The sequence below is a fragment of the Cryptomeria japonica genome, chromosome 10 (genome assembly GCF_030272615.1).
Source record: "Cryptomeria japonica chromosome 10, Sugi_1.0, whole genome shotgun sequence".
In the NCBI taxonomy this organism is placed as follows: domain Eukaryota; kingdom Viridiplantae; phylum Streptophyta; class Pinopsida; order Cupressales; family Cupressaceae; genus Cryptomeria; species Cryptomeria japonica.
The window spans coordinates 485,179,311-485,199,422 of NC_081414.1; the positions used below are offsets into that span (position 1 = coordinate 485,179,311).

Genomic DNA, 20,112 nt, shown 5'->3' on the forward strand with positions numbered 1-20,112 from the left:
TGCAACTAACTCTGAATTTGCAGATCCATCCGAGTACCGGCAGTTGATTGGATCACTGATGTATCTAGTTAACACTAGACCAGACATATGTTTTGCTGTAAATGCTCTCAGCTAGTTCATGAGCATGCCCAAACATGTTCATCTTGTTGCAGCCAAGCATATCCTAAGATACTTGCGAGGCACAGTTGGTTTTGGGCTGAAGTATCTTGATGCAGAGCACCATAGTTCCAAACACATTCACTCAAGAACCCTTCAAGGTTCATTCCAAACTATTCATTTAAGGCATAAAAACAACTTCTCCACCAATATCAATCTATCATCATACTTTCATGCATGCTACAGGGGTTCATTAATGCTGTCTCAAACATATCCAATCATTTATACCTTTGCAAACCATTAAACTTCATTGTTCATTGAAAGAAATCCAATTCACTATCATCAAAGTGATTGTCATTCACATGACAGTTTTCTATACCTGCACACAGACATTAATAACTTTCAAACCCGAGCATATTTGGAAGATCGCTTCGGTGAGGCTGTAGAAAACTAGGTTTCTAAAGCCATATCAAAAATTGAGAACAATCCAACGGTGGAGTTACGAGTTATGGTCTCTGCACCGAGACCATTTTGACTGTTACAAAAAAGACAAGAAATTTGCATGCCCAGTCCGCCTAGGGCATCAAATATCTTTCACAAAACAAAACCATTTGATATGAAATAAAATCCATATGAAAGCCCCTTTGATCTACTCTCAGAATAACTAAGATTTAGATTTTTCCCATGGTTAAAAGTTGCAATATGGTCAAACCCTTGCACACACCTCTGTAAATGAGGGTTTACAAACTGTTTTTACAAAAACTAACATAACTCATTCATTCCTTCATAAAAAAACACCAAAACAAAGCCAAAAGAAAGTTAACTCATTTCCCTAACTTTTCATAATAATTATACACCATTTCCAGGCCTGGAAATAGAGAAGATAACTGTTTTAGGACTGCAAAACAAAGGTTTTTGAATTCCCAATTTCAATCAAAATGTACTCCTTTTTCCACTTCGGTTTGGATCAACATTACATCATTTAAATAGTGATTCCCATCCTTGGGAACTCTCATAACTACCCTTTAACCAATTTTTAACTCCTCATTTATGCATTTTACATCCTTATTACCCTTATTTGGGTCTTTTAACACATTTTGTAACATTTCAACCTCATGAGGACCTTTTAGACAATTTATGAAAAATGGCTTACATAGCCTTACATTATGATTTAAAATGACTCAAATAGACCTTATAAAATCAAATATTATTTAAATTACTCATGATATCACTCTTGAACTCATGGAACCTCCTGAAACTAGGTGCTCCTGCACCATATCCACTTAACACTCCAATAACCTTGGAAGGTTATTCAGATGCAGATTGGGATGGAAGCATCAAAGACAGGAAAAGCACCTCCGGTATTTGTTTTAGCTTGGGATCCGCAGTAATCTCTTGGGCTTGCAGGAAACAATCCTCAGTGGCATTGAGTACTGCTGAAGCTGAGTATATTGTAGCAAGTGTAGCTTCTAGAGAAGCAGTGTGGCTTCGCAAGCTTCTTGCAGGGCTGTTTGGTTAGGCTTGGGATCCTACAGTTATTCACTGTGATAACCAGAGTTGTATTAAGATGTCCATCAACTCAGTGTTTCATGACAGGTCAAAACATGTGGAAACTCACTATCATTTCATTCGGGACATGGTGCAAAGAGGTGCTATTCAGCTGAAGTATGTCAGCACTGATGAGCAGGTTGCAGATATTCTTACCAAGCCTCTATCCAAAGTGAAGTTTGCGTACTTCAGGGATAGACTTGGTATTATGGAAAATGAAACCCTAATTGAGAGGGAGTCTCAATCTCAGTAATACGTCGTGTTGTATCAAACCACCCTCTGCGGGCAATGTAAGGTGGTATTGCAAAAACTTCTCAGGGAGAAGTATAATTATTAACCATCCTCTGCGGGCAATGTAAGATGGTATTGTAAATGTTAAACCACCCTCTGCGGGCAATGTAAGGTGGTATTGTAAACTTCTCAGGGAGAAGTGTAATTAGTAACCATCCTCTGCGGGCAATGTAAGATGGTATTGTAAAAACTTCTAAGGGAGAAATGTAATTGTTAAACCATCCTCTGCGGGCAATGTAAGATGGTATTAGTGTAATTGATTGACCATCCTCTACGGGCAATGTAAGATGGTCGAAAAGATCCTCTCCACCCTCTGCGGGCAATGTAAGGTGGATCCAGTCTATGCTTGTGTGCAAGCTGGAAGATTGTATTATGTACTTCCATTCCTTGCTTGTGTATGCAAGATGGAAGATTATAGTTATGTTCTCCTCCCTAATTAAGAGGGAGTGTTGATATTAATTAGGGAAGGGCAGATTCATATTGCCTTGGGCAACATTGGAATCCGCCCAAATAAGGGTTGGCCCCTCTTCCCTCCAACGTGGCCCTATCCTCGACGCTATATCAAATAAACACTCACCGTGCTATCCAATAGGGCCGACCCTATTAACAAGGCAGTTAAAAGGAAATAATTAAAAGTTTAATTATTGAAAAGTCGACCTAGTTAAGGAGTTCGCTCCATATAAATAAAAGATCAAGATTCATTTGTTATTCATTCAAGTCAATTAGCTCCTTCATCTTATGCGAAAATCTTCATACTTGCCTAAGTGCGAACTTCAGTCATCTGCAACTACAACAACCTTCATCTACCATTAGGAGGTGCGAAATTCATCTTGAGGTGTTGGCAAGATTCAGTGAATGCACAACGAACTGATTGGAGGTCTGCCATTCATACATGTACAACGAATTACTGGAAGGACTACCATTTATGTATACAAAGCGAACTGCTTGAAGGACTGCCATCTAGGTTATACACAACGAATTCCTTGAAGGCCTACAATCTAGGGTAAGGGAGCAGCAGCATCTATCCTTCATATGACAGCAAGTGATTGTTGAAGGCAGTCACCTCATACCTCTTGTGATAGCAACATCTGAACCTACAAATACATGAGATAAGTGTTGTAATGATTACATAACTATAATCCATAATCAGATCTAAGGATCTTTTCTGGCTGGGTTTTTCCTCCTAGGAGGTTTTCCTAGGGTAACTGTGTCTTGCTCTCAATTTGTTCATTTTTATGTTGTCATTTTCCTTCAGTTAAACAAACTAATTAGAAACTAAATCTAAATTCTAAGTTATGTCAATCTGAAAGTGTTAAAATTAACACGGAATATCCATGCCCATAGGTGAAGAATCATTAGGCTTACTCAAGGTCGACATTCTTTCAGATTTGAATTTTTCGATAAAATAAGAAAAGGACATCTTGACAGGGTTGCAAAGGTTTAGGTTTTTGAGGCCAAAAGCAATGAAGGGTAAAGTTTCCACATTTTGCTATGGGCTGGTAAAAAGTATGATTGATTGTTATAATATGCCCATTGTGAGGGAACTTTAAGAACTTATGGATGGTAGAGGGAATAGCTCTCATGGAATCAAGCCAAGGGTGTCCCAACTTCACATGAAATTGGTTCGAGGTAGGGATAATGGCAAAGGTTACATCTAGACACTTAGTACCAACTTCTATGGGAAGGGTGATGGAACCTATAGTGGGACAAGTGGGACCATCATGCTCTTTAATCATAACATCAGAGTTCTCATATGTATCTTGATATAATTGTTGTGTCTAAAGATGTTCTTCCGTGATAACATTCACCATACATATTGGATCAATGAGCACTTGTGAGAGCTTTACCTTATTCTTCACAATAATGGTCCATTTAGGTGCATTAATGATATCTATTGAGTCAAACATGATGCTAGGGTCACACTTAGGCTTAGATTGCTTAATAAGGTTCACAACATGGTTGTTGGCTTCACCACACATATTACTAGCAGCTATAACACTTGAATCATGCTCAACAACATTGGTAGAATGAGAAGGCAAATGATTGGGAAAGATTTGCATATTTTGATTAGGAGATGCCATAGATTTATTTCCTTTATCATTCACACCATCCACTACTATAGTAATTAGAATCAATACGATCTTGAATTGCATGCTCTAATTTATAGCACTTCTCCGTATCATGTCCGGCTTGACAATGGTATTGGCAATAGGCGTTAGGATCAAAGCAAGGTGGTAAAGGCGTAGAGGTATCTATGGGACCAATGAGAAGAAGCTTCATCACATTAGAATTAATCAATTTAAGCATGATACTATGCAATGATTGAGAAAGAGGAGTGAAATTATGGTGTGTAAACTTTGATGATAAAGGAGCTACAACAGGTGTTATGGCTGCCACTTGAAAATTTGTATGATCGGAAGAATTATTATTGACTTTGATGAAATTACTTTGCTTTTGAAAATTTTGAAGAGCATCCTCATTCTTAATTAGAAAAAAAAAAGCTTATCTCTAATATCTTTTTGCAAATTATTAATGAAAATTCTTTTAACATCACCATCAAGCACAAGATAAGAAATTTATGAATGCAAATGTTTATATCTACCAATGAAATCAGTCACTTTTTCCTTAATTCCTTGTTTACAATGCATCAAATTAGTCAATGTAATTTGTGGACCAATATTGTTTTGAAAACGTTGCACAAATGCATTAGACGATTTTTGAAAAGAATCAATTGAATGAGAAGGCAAGGAACAAAACCATTGCAAAGTTTTTTCTCTTAAGTATGGGTGAGTCTGTGGTCATGTGAGAAGTCACTGCACAAAGTTTGAAATGTTTTCACATGAGTTTGGGGGTCACATTGTCCATTTTTTTTTATCTAATTGAAGAACCTCAGTTTGTTGTGGGACATGAGTATGAAGGATTGTTGCAAGGTGTGCACCCTTGGTCTCCTTGTATTGTGCAACGCAACGCTCGGGTTTGTGACATGGCTTAACTGCCTCTTGTGGATTCTATAAGTCTAGTGGTTGTATTGGGCATTAATAGGTCGGTCTTTTGGTGCAATGGTAACCATACTTATAACAAGTGGTATCAAAGCTTGGTCACAGATTCAAACCCCTCGCTTGCGCAGGGGGGGATTGTTGCAAGGTGTACGCCCTTGGTCTCCTTGTGTTGTGTAGTGCAGCGCTCGGCTTTGTGACATGGCTTAACTGCCTCTTGTGGATTCTATAAGTCTAGTGGTTGTATCAGGCATTAATAGGTCGATCTTTTGGTGTAACGACAACCGTACTTGTAACAAGGATGTCATGGGAAAGTGGGTTAGTAGTATCACATGTAGGAAAATTGAATTTGGATTGGGTTATGGAAGCCAATTATTGTTGTAAAGATGAAACATTTTGGAGAAAATGGTTTATAGTGGCTTTGGTGGATGAATTGGAGTGGGACATGTTAGATTGTGATGAAGGTGTAGCATTATGACAGGTAGGTGGAACATTATGATAGGTGGGTAAAAGAGATGGTTGTGAAACAAATGGAAGGGTAGTTGAAGGAGGTATGTAGGAGTATCGATTGATAGGATTCTCCCATTACTAACATGTGTAGTATTAACTTTTTGTGTGGAGGTAGCCATGATGGAAGATGTATATGTAGGCACATTTGGCAAAGGTGTAGGAATGAAAGTCTCAACTTGATTTGTAGGGTTTGAATAACCAAGCACTTCAACACAACTTTTCATTGACATAACACTGTTATCGACAATATTTGAAATACTATGCGACACATTCACACCATGTTAATCACTTTGAATCATTCTCTTTAAACCCTCAATCATGGGGATTGCCTCTCCACCCAAGTGTTCTTGACTCATATATTGTTGGAAACTTTCCAATTTCTTGTCAAGCTCCCCCAACTGTTCAATAGTCACTTGAGTTAAGGAGTCATCCTCATCATGAGAAGCATGAAGGGAATGGTTCTCCACAATCTTAGGTATGTCTTGTGTCGGAATAGAGGTTTCACCCAAGCTACTCGAGAATAGGTTAGTCAATTCAGGCTCAATACCCTTAGTATGTAAACTTTGGGAAGCCATAAGTCTATAACTTCTTCTCATTGGGATATTGGATTCGGGACAAAGGGTAATGAAACTCATACACAAATAAGGTAAAGCTAATAAAATAGATTTGTACTCACAATATGTCTTAATACAATTGATGATTAAATAATGAAATTTCCCAATAGAATGATCAATTGACCACTAAATTAAGCACAATGCACTATAGAAATGATAGATTTGAACAATTAATGCTTCTAAATCTGAAAATGCTATGCAATAAAATCAGGACCAAGCATACAAATTAGAAATTATGCAATGCACTCATCAAGCTCACCAAAATGTAAGATGGTGAAATGGGGTTCACTAGTCTAAACGTGCAAGATAGGAATCAAACCCATTCACAACAACACCACATTAAGGAGATGGTCAGTAAGCTCAACTTCAAACCTTTTGAAGGGGAGGAGAGCTGGGCACAAGATTGATCGCCTTCCTTGTTGTTGAATTATTGCAATTGGATAATTATGCAAAATTGAGAGTAATCAACAAAAACATAAAGTTTTAGAAAAAATATGCAGACTGTAAGAACAAATTTGGAAATGATAGTCAAAGAGGAACGTGTGTTTGAAATTTGAGCTTGGAAATGCTAGACTATGGGGCTAGGCAACGTAGTCCTGAAGGTGCCAAATGCGGATATCAGGAATAGGTTCGGGATTAGGATGCCGCTTAGAATATTTCCTTGAATTTTTTTTGAAAAAGTGTCAGACTATAGGGTTAAGCCCCAATGTCTAGGGGTTTTTGCTTCTTCAATATGTACAATCTGGATTTGTATTCCTTCTCAGTTGAATTTGTAACCTGAACACACAAGAGAGGGAAAATGGTGTTGGATTGATAGGGGTTTGCCTAGGTCAAACCTTGGGTTTGGAATTAACCGTATGATGAATAAAACAGAAAAGAGAATTTACCCTTGTCAGGTAGAGGTGAGATTTGGAAATAAATGCTGAATTGAAATGTAATACCTTCATTCATGAATCTTCTTTTCCTTGAAGCCTTCATAAAAAGGCTGATGTTGTCATCTAGATTTCATGTATGTTTTCATATAGAATTGATCACAAATGCCATTGAATGCTTGGAAATTTGAGTACTTGACCTCTCCTTCACTGCTCTAATGATACTTGATTTCTTTCTCACTTGAATTTGAATTGCTCCCGAGGAATTGCAATTGAGAGATGTTTCAAATGAGGGGATAAGACTTACTTTTATACCTATCCTCATGAAACGTGTTGAAAATTACGAAGAAGTTCGACATCGGAAATCATTTCCCACTCAACTTTTTTAGATTGTTAGAGGATTAAAAAATGGGCCCCTTTGGCCTAGACTGTGGCGCTTAGCACCCTAGTCTAGGAGGACAAGGGCACTAGGCACCCTAGTCAAGTCCATTTGGGTTGAGACAAGGTCCAAAAGTCAAAGCAGAAAGAAGAGATCACAGATTTGACATTGGTGTGAGTAGAATCAAGTATAATTAGGGCATAGAAGGCAAAAACACTAAAGGGAGGCCCAAGTAAGTATGAAACCGTATTGAGGATACTATTTACAACACTATAGGGATTAAATGGTCTAAGTATTCAAAATCGGTTTTCTAGTTTCAACCCAATGAAAGAAATATTCAAGTTTCCTATTTGGGTTCGTCTACTAGGGCTACTCTTGGAGTATTGGAATGAAAGTATTTTCATGATTAGTGCCAATTCCTTTGGGTGGTATTGTGCTACTAATAAAACTATTGGATCAGTCAAAAATTGGCTCTGAAACTACAAAATGCTATGTATAGAACAAATGAAGTTCAAAATTTCGCTCAAATTGAATGATATCCAATGATGCATATGTATATGGACATACATCATTTCTGCTAGAGCATAATTGATAATTTAGCTAGCTTTCCTAATCAAAAACATTTTTTATAAGTGCATCTATGCATCTATGTATTTCAACAAATATTGCAACTAATGCATATCACAAGTCTTCTTAATTGTCATGTGATAAGCAATACAACAATATAAAATGGTATAGCTAAACTTGAGTACATAAAATAAATCACACCACATAGTGCACCTAGTTATTCTGAATTCTCTAATTGACCCAGTAAACCTATCTGAAATGTCCCCCTTAGTTTTTTCAAATTTTAAACACAATAATTTCACCTATTAGCGTTAGCAAGATGAAATATTGAGAGCAATACATGTTGGTGATTAGACCAACCACTTCCACATTTCAGCGGGATAATGAAATACTAAATATTGAGCAACTACTAAACCAGCCAATAACAAAACCAAGAAGACTAAGATAAAGCAAATGACAATCACTCTACCACTTTTCAGCGGGAAGACTAGGAATGACAAACTATCACTCAACCACTTTTCAACGGGAGGACTAGAAATAACAAAACTATCACTCAACCACTTATTCAACGGGAGGACATGAGTACAATATGAAATAGAGATAGGCGGCGAAGCCAACCTCTTCCACTTATGCAGTGGGCAATACAAGAAAGTATAATGTAGTATGAAATGGATTGTTTCAGTACTACTGAATGCAGCCTTACAATGAGTAACTCTGCAAGATACGATTAGTACATTAAAGCTCCAATCTCTAGTAGATATAAGAAGATACTCCAAGAGGTTACAAACAAGAAAACTGGAAAATACAAGTCAAAATGAACACTTAACCAAATCTGATATAACATAATAACATTACCAAAAATCAGGCCAACAACACTGTGAAGTCCATATCTCCTTCAAAACACCTCCGAATGGCTCCAAATTAGTGACGAATGAGAGATAGGAAGGGGACACCCAAGTTCCAACCCACAAACTAAGCCAAACAACTTTAAAACTTTAATGCACACTTCCCAATGTCACTTCAGCAAGGTACAACTTTCTTGGAGAGGGGCAATCTGCCTTAAAAATCAGGTTCTTCACTATAAATCATGGCACTCAACAAGAAAGGATGCCTATCACGGAGGAATCCAACGAGCTATTACCTAGAACGATCAGACAATCAGGCAGAGAGATATGAATGAATAACTGCTACAACCATGACACAATCCAGCAACATGAAAAACACTGCAATACTCAAAAAACTGAAAATGCAACAATAAAATCCATCTCAATATAGCTCAATCTATCCCTCTGAATGAGAAATAGTCTCTCCAATCAGCTAGGTGCTATCTCTCAAGCACGAAACTGTCTCAAGGCTAGGAAGCTCTCAACTTCGAAGCACAAGTCTGGCACAAATTCGGCAGCACTTCGTTACAAAATATTCATGGATACCAAAACAAGATCCCAACACTCTTATTTATAACCTTGGTGTCTCCAAATTCAAATTCACATTCCCTCCAAATGGATGCCAAACCGAAATGCACATTAATTTCACCTTAATTTGAAATTTGCATTTCATTTCCCCTCCTTTCCAAGTCGACCTTCACATAGAAGCAAATATACTTTATAAAAATGATAATAAAATAATAATGTGGCGTCCAAGGTAGATAAGTGAAATATATTATAAAATTAACTTATTTCCCATAAGGCGTCCATCTTGCTTTATTAATATTTCACTTTATAAAATATTTTTCCTCAACAATAAATTGCCCAACCTTATGACATAAAATAATACTTTATCACCTCAAGTCGTCCCCTTAAGTCATAACCAGAAATACATAAGTCATACGCCTAGGCCAATGGGGGCATTAAAAAATACAAAAAATACTTTTCCCATGTGCTGAACAACTGCCATAGTGAACTGAAAGCCAAAAGTACTGAAAACTGCACTACTAGAAATAGCCTCTGAACTAGACCACTGAAACCTGTCAAAAATAGCACTGCCAAAAATAGCACTTACTAAAAATAGCATACTTAGTAAGTGTGTCCAAATGCATTTTAACCACAATTTGAGCATTCGTCGCAACTTCCTAAAAATAGTAAGTTTAGAAAAGTCTTCAGATTCATTTGCATGTCACACCATCGTGAAACTCTTTGAAAATCTAGAAAAACCTAGAAAAATGAGTTGTCGTCCCCCCACTTACTAAAAATAGTAAGTTTACCAAACTCCATCGATTGCTATGGATGTACCATCATTGTGAAGCTTCCTAAAAACCCAGAAGGAATCCAGAATAAAAACTGTAAAAGTCCAACATGCTAGCCGCCAAAATTGCCAAAACATCCTCCTAGAAAATAGGAAACCTTAATTTTGCCTCTGACTGACCAACGGGTCTCGGGATTGGCCAACATCAGTCTCGGGATTGGCCAACAGTCCCCAAAACAAACTAGAGCGGAAAAGGGGACATTACACTATCATTTTCAATGCAATACTTTCTTAGTTCATGGTCTATATCTCAGCATGTCTCTATCTCAATAAATATATATTTTTTTACAATGGATATAAGATTTAGCAAACCCTAATTTTATGAATACACAATCATTCTCTTTCTTGTATTGTTAAGATGAAGAACCTCAACTACTATGTATGGATTTGACTCCATGGAATTTTTTCTTCCATTGGCCTGCTTACATATCTGATCCCTGAAATCAAGATCACATGTAGTTTTCCCTTTTAAGTTATTTCATTACTAGGATGGAATTTTTTCTTCCATTGGCCTGCTTACATATCTGATCCCTGAAATCAAGATCACATGTAGTTTTCCCTTTTAAGTTATTTCATTACTAGGTTTAACCATTGCTGGTTTAACTTACAAGAGGCATTCATTAATTTTGTATTCTCAATTCAGTTGTATCCAATGTTGCAAATGTATATGGACAGACATCGTTTCTGTTGGAGCATAAATCAGCTGTTGCAATTCATAGCACTTTTATTTGCTTTCTGCTATTACTACCCGTTGCTATCTATTGCTATCACATCTGCTATAAATCATGGTTCACATAAATCTGAAATAGCTGCTAAAATAATGCATTGTTCTGCATTTATTTTATAAATAGAAATCTTTGATTTGAGCTTGATAAATGGAAAACCTTGAAATTCTTATTTTTAATGTTGTAATATATAATTGAAATTTTGATATGTTAAAATATTGGATTTGTTATACTCTAAATAGAGTACCACTCTTCAGTCATTATCATCTTTTGTTTATTTTTGAAGGTGTTGGGCTACTGATATTCCAACTTTTTATCTTCCCACCACTGGCAAATCTTGTTGGAGCTATTCTTGTAACCCGTATATCAGCAGTATGAGTTTTTCCTCATCTTTCTTGAGCACATATTTTTATTTTATTAGCTTCAAAAAGAAATGTTTGTTTGGTTTGATAGAGAGGTTTAACTTACATACCGTGATACAAAATATTGACATAATGTGCATTGAAATGCAGTTGTTGACCATACCAGTACTGACAATCTACCCATTTCTTGCCATGCTGTCTGGCATTTTTCTATGGTTGGCGCTTAATTCTGCATCTTTAATAAAAAATATACTCGGTGTAAGTATTTTGATATTCATTCGTGGGTATTGTCAATTTCGAAATAGTCAATTAAAAATACAGTTGCTTGTCATTCACTTCTGGAAATCTCATGTCTAATTGATTTTCTCTAATGTCTTTATGTGGTCTTTCTTGTTTGTAAATCATGTTTGTTATTATCCTCATAAATGAAAAATATCTTTCTGTTCTTTGAATAAGTAAATTACTAGCCTATTTTCCCAAATTCTGTAGGCATTTTCTTTACACAATGGTGATGTTTTAAATATGATTTCATACATGTCCTTCAATAGTAAGTTTTAAATTTGATTTCGTAAATGGTGACATTGAGGTAATCTTGATTTACTTTCAGCCAAGGCTAAATAAATTCTCCTAGTGTTGAGAACATGCATGTTCTCAAGTTTTTGAATAATACAATCTCTACATCCACGAATGAATATACAAGTTTTCTTTCATTGAGCTCAATGGTATCTGTGTGATGCTATTCACTACATTCAATCATGTTTTCTTAATTTATAGATAAAACATGTCTTGAAAAATTACCGATGCTTGACATTTTTCTTGAAACACTTTATGTTAAACATCACCACTAGATTCTCTTGAAGCCCAATTAGAAATGATAATTTCTGAATTTGATTTGCGAAGCCATGAGAAAGATGCAATTTTGCTTTGAGGGTTATCCACTTGTAGTTGTTTTTGCACCCCTACAAAATTTTCCATAGTGCACTTATATTCGCATGCTTTGTCAAGTTCTTACGTCATTTTGTTGCATATGTCTTGTTTTGAGTAAGGTTTGTCATTTCTAGGGTTGTGTTGTCTGTTTGTCAAGATCACCTATGAAAGTGAAGAGTAAGGAATAGTGATCCAAGGTGTCTTTGTACAAGCCATGAATCTGTCCAAGTGAATGTGAAATGTGTCAGTGATTTGAAAACTGGTAGAGGGACACCTAGAGCTTGTGATTGATGACAATCTGCCTTTGCCAAACCTAGTGGAGAGCGTACCTATAGGAAAAGAACGGAGAATGGAGTTTTTCTAAGTGATTGGACAAGTGACAAGAACATGTTAGGAATGCACCTATCTGTTTTATGTCAAAGTTCTGAAGTGTTAACAAGTCATAAAGTCTGCTCAGCATGCATAAATCATTGTTTCAAGTGGCAGCAGATTGCCAAGAGCACGCCTCATGTCTTCTAACCCTTTTGGAAGTGACAAAGACCAATGAGGAGTATGCTTTGTGTTTCTAACCAAATTTAAAGTGACAAAGAGAAAGAAGAGTGTGCTTACCAAGTTTAAGACATGTTTCCAAGTGAGAAAGAGCTATGGGGAGTGAGCTTTGATAGTTGTAGCCTATGTCACAACATTCGGCGAATTTCAACCATGAAATTCAAATTTAGCCGAATTTCAAATATTAATAAAAAATTCGTTAAAGTTCGCCGTTTATTCGTATGGAAAAATCGGTAGATAGTTTTTAGGGTTTTGGAATAGTTTTCAAGGTTTGGGATCATTTTTTAAAATAAAAAGCTGTTCTCCTGCCCCTTAAACACACAAATATGTTGGAATTGGAAGCCGAAGGCAATGTCTGCGTGCTGATTCTGACATTTCCATGCAATGTTTGTGTGCTGATTCTGCCAGTCTAAGTGCTGAGTGGGGGACTGAAAGAGAGGTCTGAGGTCTGAGGTCTGAGTGCTGAGTGTTGAGTGGCAGACTGTGTCCAGGAGAGGCGAGTGCATACTGCATTTTGTAGAGAGGCGAATCCATACCATTCCTTGCTGCCGCTGCAGTGTCTGTGAGAGGCGACTACAACTTTTCCAGGAGAGGCGACTGCAACTTTTCCTTCTTTGCCTCTGCCACGATTTTATTTCCCTGCCGCGATTTTATTTTTCCTTCTTGCTCGACTCCCTTCTGTGTATTTACTTTTGTTTTTATTTTTTATTTTTTTAGAATTCGATAGTTTTATAATCTATATTTAGTAATATATTTTTTATAAAATTTATAAACCAAATAATATAATTTTATAAATTTTAAAATGGTATAGTTATTTAGGTATATATTAATATTGTTATTTTGAAAAATTGTTATATAAAATATTATTAAATTAAATTTAATAAATATATATATTAAATATTATAATTGTCAAAGTTTTAATTTGATGCATATTTAGTATATAATAAAAGATTTTAAATTACTATTTCGAAATTGCAATTTTTATTTTATTTCAATTCTATTTAGCAATGTTAAATGATTTTGATTATTTATAGGATATATTACTTATATTTAAAAATAAATAAAATTATATAAGGCGAATTTAATCCGAATTTTTACCTTGCCGAACTTTATCGGAATTTTATGGTGTTGTCAAATTTGAATTTGAATGTTGTGACTTAGAATATAGCTATATTTCAAAGTCAACATTTGACAATTTATGCTGTTTCTTTAATGTTTTTCATATTAATATCTATTTATTCCAGAATCTAAATCCAAAATTTAAGCATTATAATCCTAAATATGCAATTTCTTCAGAGATTGTGTTTCTGTTTCTTAACCTCAATGATATGACTTTTGACAATGACTCTTTCATGTAAACATGATAGTGGAATTTCATCAATTAGAGCATTGCTAATTGCAATTATAGGCTTCCCAATTTTTGCACGTCCCTTGGTCAAAGTCACTGTCATATTGACTTAGACTTCCCCTAAGTACTATTTTTTCCAAGATTTAATCTAAAGAAGCTTCTGTAGAATACCAAGGAATTAATGGTCATCATTGTTTTCTCATGTACATGTCTTGCTATTTTTAGTATGGTTAAACTACAAATTCACCAACCATTTTTTAGATCAGTTCAATTTATGGTTAAACATAATCATCATATTCAAAATCTCATTGATGAAGTAACTATGCATGTGGTAACTAGTATAAATGCTTTAGTTTTACTACAAGCCTTCTTGATCTAGCAGTCATTGTATCATGTTGCCAACTCAACTTTTAGAAAATAATGAAACAAAACACAACTATACAAATTTAAGACATTTTCAGATTTTAAACACGGTAAGCCAATGCTTATTAAGATACAGTTAAATGACAGTGAATCACTAGTCAGGGGATTGATCTTCCTAGACGCAACCAAAAAATTCAAGATGAGCCACCAGACAGATATCCAAATCCCTTTAATAAGGACTTTCCTGTCCTGAACCAAAATTTATGGGAATGCATATGTACATGTCATTGTATTAATTTTTGGGCATCTAATTATGTGAATTTAATAAGGAATCTAACTTGACAATGATGTGATAAATTAAATAGTCATATGAATATAATGAGAATTGACATAATTAATGAGATGAAAATTTTAATTGCCTTTTAAATTCACATAAATGTGAGTAAGGTGATGTGATCTAAGTGCATCCATTAATGATATAAGATATTCAGATTGAACAGCACATCTTACATTTATGTGAATTTAGAATGCACTTTAAATTTTTAACAGTTTAATTTATGATTGATTATTATTTTGGAAATTGAACATAAGTTATTACTGTATTTTGGTTGATGCCTGAAGGGGTTTTTCTGATTAATACTTTATTACTATATTACTTCTGGGTATTTTAGTAAGGTCATTGCAATCTTACCATCAACCATATTTTCTAAACAGACATCGGTTGTTACGGGAACGTTCCTTATGCTGAATAATGCTGTGGTATGCTCTATCTCTACTTATGACATACTCAAATTTAGTTTGCTTGAAAAATTATTCAGCTAATGAGAACATATTTATTTAATAGGAAGTGTTTTCATATGACTTAATTTTGTAACATAATTACTCAATATTGAATGTGCCCTGACCTCTTTCTGAGTTTGAGTTAATCTTTCTGTTTTGGCAGTCTCAAGATCAAAGAGGGGCAGCTAATGGACTTGCCATGACTGGAATGTCTCTTTTCAAAACCTTAGGTCCGGCAGGAGGAGGTTCACTGTAAGTGTATAAGAATGGGAACACCTATTTACATTTACAGAATTTATATAATTAACAATTGCCAAAGATGAATTTTATTCAAAATTTGGTTTTGGAAATTTGCCTTAGTTTTCATGGCTATTGTCTTACAAAAGTGCATTTCATGGCTTTAGGAGCATAATCTTATTCAGTCTAGCACAGACTAAGAAAGGTTTTGACTTGCCAAACAGAATAAAAGGACAGTGCTAAATGGAAAGCTATTTGAATAATAGAGTTTGAATACATTTCAAATTTCAGATAAAAGAACTAGAGGACTTATATGAAAGACTGGATCCTAAAATCGGATTCACTATTTACAACCTTTTTTTGTCATTATTTTGCATCTGCATCTCATGAGAATCATATGAGTAGTGTTATTGTTTAGAATCATAGATGCTTATTAGATTCTATGTAAAAATTATCACAGTATACACTTATAAATCTTTTGCTGCTCTAAATTCATTCCATTCATTTGGAATACAACAAAAGAAAAAATATGCAGAATATTTTTGAATAATATGGTATGTTCACTTACCAAGAAGCAAATAATGTGGTAGATGGTCTAGCCAATGAGGGAATAAACATGAATCATTGGTTTGTTGGCATAGGGTTATTGATCTCTGCAAGTCTATACCTCCTCTAATTCGAAATGATAAAATTTAGTAAGATCATGGATAGAAGGGGATCAAGATCCTTTAATTATTGAGTAAATCCTAGGTTTTTGGTTTACATTAATATTGATTTGATGATTGTTATCATCAACCAGAAAACTCATGGGAGATATGTTGAAGAGGCGGCTCTTGAGTACATTACCTTCCTTCATAATGATAGTTTTTTCATGAAGCTCTGTGTTTATTGTTATGTGAAAGAACTTTGAAAATCACACAATCTTTATGCTTGATTTTCTTTCATTATTACACATATATGACAAAGGTGGCTTATCTTGATCAATCGATTGCATCGCTACTAGGAACTTTGCCATATCCCATTCTTTTTATTGCTATCTTTGCTATGTTGTGAATTTGACAATGGGTGGTGGAAGATGTTGAACCGAGCCCATCTCCTATGAAGAAATTTAAAATTCCTTAAACTTTATAGTATATTTGCAAAGGAGATATCACTCCTTATTTGGAATGCTTGAATGGATTTGATCAACTTCTCTCTATCTAGTTTGTGAAGTCCTGGAACAAAAGGTTGGTCCAAATTTGAGGAGTTAGCTTCGAGGTTATAGAGGAAGCCATTTTTGCTGCAACAAAGTTTAGAATTGAAGGGAAAAGAGTGTACAAATTAAGAAAAATTAAGGATGAGGAAAACATTAATCGTTTTTTGAATGATGGTGAGAGTGTCATCAAGTTCCAGAATGGCTTCAATAGGGAGAAATTTCACTTGCCATGGGACTAGGTAAGATGGATGCTTATTAAATACTTTACATTGGAGGATTGTTTCAAATGTGTTTTCCATTATCACTTTACTAAATCATTTGTGCTGTTAAATTTGAGATCAGATTAGATAGACAATAAATCAAACATAATTGCACAGTGTATACCCTGGGAAAACCTTCCTCTAGAAGGTGAAAAACCCAGCAACAAAGATCCTTATTATATATTAGCAAGATTTCTTTTCAAATGCTTCACACTTTGAAGCTAGATAACAAGTAGATTCACTCTAGAACCAAGTAATAAAAGGTTCAATCTACTTTATAAGACAATGATCTACAAATGAAGGAGTCGAATTGTAGAAGATATATCACGATATGCTGTCGGAGATATCGAACTGCTGGAGACAATCTTGCTGAAGATGATATACTTGATCTGCTGAGGAATATACTCTCTGATCTGCTTGTGTATGATTGAATGAAAACGATCTGCTTATATAGTTTGAATTGTTGAAGGATGATGGTTAATTCGATGCTTGAGAAGATGGAGTGCATCTTTATACCCATGCATAGAAGACACCAAGCAACACATCTTCTACACAAAGTCGGCTTGACATTAAACAACACGGCCCTTCACAAAGAATCGGTTATATCATAACTAACCCGTCTTTTCACAAAAGGTGGTGGGATAACAATTAGTTGTAATTACAAATACAAAATCGGCAAGGGTATATAAATATTAAGTTGATACACATAATTACATATGAATCGATCTCATAAAATGTCTAAGGCCGATAGGCCAATTAGACATTTAGATTTGCTCTGTCGGCTCAGAGAAGGATATCGATCAACGCTATAAACATCAACATGTGCCACAGGGTTTTGTTAAGTTTTCCTTTTTCTTGTTGGGCTGCTTAGAAAACTCTGTGGAGGAAGCCAAGAAATTTCGTAAGAAAAATCCTAGTAGGTTTGTGATACCGCTTCACTAGGGCCTTATTTTTCGTATGTACTAGTTTCACCTAGCACTATACCCTGAAAAAGCTATTACAATTTGCTTTGTTGATATTTCCTTGAAGAATGTTCCTCTAGAATTGGTTAAAAAATATGTTGCTTACTCAGCTGAGCTTTCTAGTTTTCATACACCAAATTCCAAAGTCTTTTTTGAAAGGCCAACACTTGTGTAATAGCCACTACTGGAATATTTTACCAAACTCGAAATTTTTACAATTTCTATTTCACAGACGTTTTGTCAAACAATTTGTAAGCTGGCTGGTTTGAGTTTGTTTTTAACTTGTATTGAGGATTAATACTAAATATTTACCATAACATCAATTTTCCAGTCTTCACAATCATAACAACTCATTAAATTTTCATTAGAAAATTATTTCACTTTGTATATTGCAGCTACAGGGTGACATACTTAGAAAATTACATATAGGTCTCAGTTATTCAAATGTAAATATTCATACGATTTATGAGTGACCTGGATTGTAGAATTATTATCAACAACAATATTCATATAATTCCCTAATAGCTTATACAACTACCTCATACCAAAGTAATGAGACTTGGACTCGGCGAGGGTGATTCGATTCAGGACTCGACAAACACTTGTCAAGTGAAAAACCCAGTAGAGATTTTTGAGGATTTAAAACTTGTTTCATGCACCCTTTATTAAATAAATCTTAAAGACACAATAACATCATCAAATAAAAGCTAATTTGATAACATACAAAAGTATACATCGATCACCTACACAAATTGTAGTTGAAGGAAATAGCACACTTAGATATATAAATATTGTCAAATGTATACAAAGCTCATGGAATATGAAATCCATGACATCAAATGTTCCAAACAAATATCAAAACAATAACTAGAAGTCTATGGCTCAGAGGAGCCTACATCCCTCCTACGAAGGCATCTAAGCTAGGTCCTAGATGATGTAGCAGCCATAATATTTTTTTTAATTATGAATATGTAGAAATTTGCAACAAGGGATATGTATTATGTAGATTTTTATGATCATGATTCATCATTGGCCTATTACTTGCTTAGACTTATAGTTTGATGGGGTTTGGAGGCAACACCAAAATGAGGTTGAGGGTAGCACCTTGGGGGTCTGAGGGTGAGAGAGAGGGAGAGGTAGAGAGATAGGGCTAGATCTTGGGGGAAAGAGGAGAGAGTGAGATAGAAAGAGGTAGAGAGAGGGGATAAAGGAAGAGTGATAGGGAGAGAGATAGGTCTTTAGGACAGATAAAGTCAATGAGATAGAGAGAGCGAGAGAATGTTGATAGGAGCCTATTGATTATTGAAATTTGACTATCTGAAAATTTATAAGATCTTTTAAAACCTAGAATTTTCATTATAACTCTAGAGATCTGAAACCACTCTTAAACATCCTGCCAATATATACATAAAATATAACTTAAAGTATAGTAAAGGAAAAAGACAAGTCACATTTCCTTTCTTATACTTAAATGTATATTTCATGTATATATTCTGATGAAGAGAATGAGAATGACTTTAAGATAAAGATGAGGAGCTAAATCATGTTATATTTCATGTATACTCTGGGGGCATGTCATAAACCAAAAATTCATTTCAATTTTGAGATTTAATTTTTTTTTTGAGTATGGTCGACTCTAGGAGATAGGACCCAATCAAACTTGGTGAGTCTTTCCCAGACTTGGCCAAGTTTGAGTCCAAGCCCCTAGGACTTGCTAAGGGTGACTCGACTCAAAACTTGTCAAGTCCAGGCAGGTCTTGTTACTTTGCCTCATACACTCATATAATAGTGTTTGGAAGGTTATGACAGCTCTATGGAATGGGTGATTCCTTTGGGAGTTTAGAAAATGCTCTTCAAAACCTTGAGTTTTACAATGAATATCCCAAGGCCAAAATCATATACATACTTTGATGCACTCTCGAAATGAATATATAGTGTCACATTCTCTTATATGGTACGATGAACTTTAAAGCTTGTACGATGGCTTGATTAAGTGGAAATTCCTCTCAATCTACAAGTTGACCCTCTTTGACCCTTTGGAGGTTGTGTTGGAAACCTTTGGAGGCTATGTTGGAAACCTTTGGAGGCCATGCTGGAAGTTATTGAGGTTTAAAACCTATCTTTATGAATTGTGTTGACCTCATGCTCAAGCTTGGTGGTACAACTCCCTATAAAGGGTCTGACATAGGCAACACAAGACCAATAAAGGCCCCAATTTAGCTTTTGACCCCTTTTTAACTTATTTTGAAACTTGTACGGCTGGAATAATGTAATATTTATTATTCTTTAT

At 35.2% G+C, this 20,112-nt stretch overlaps 1 protein-coding gene across 2 annotated transcripts in view; it reads left to right on the plus strand.

Annotated features, from left to right (window-relative positions):
* The window catches only part of LOC131039445 (protein ZINC INDUCED FACILITATOR-LIKE 1), an 80,091-nt gene that overhangs the window by 38,238 nt on the left and 21,741 nt on the right, over positions 1–20,112 (plus strand). For both annotated transcript variants that reach the window (XM_057972223.2, XM_057972224.2), the window contains 4 exons: positions 11,126–11,211; positions 11,352–11,459; positions 15,103–15,147; positions 15,332–15,420. In XM_057972223.2, the coding sequence (XP_057828206.2) occupies positions 11,126–11,211; positions 11,352–11,459; positions 15,103–15,147; positions 15,332–15,420 (328 nt within the window). The remainder of the gene's footprint in view (positions 1–11,125; positions 11,212–11,351; positions 11,460–15,102; positions 15,148–15,331; positions 15,421–20,112) is intronic.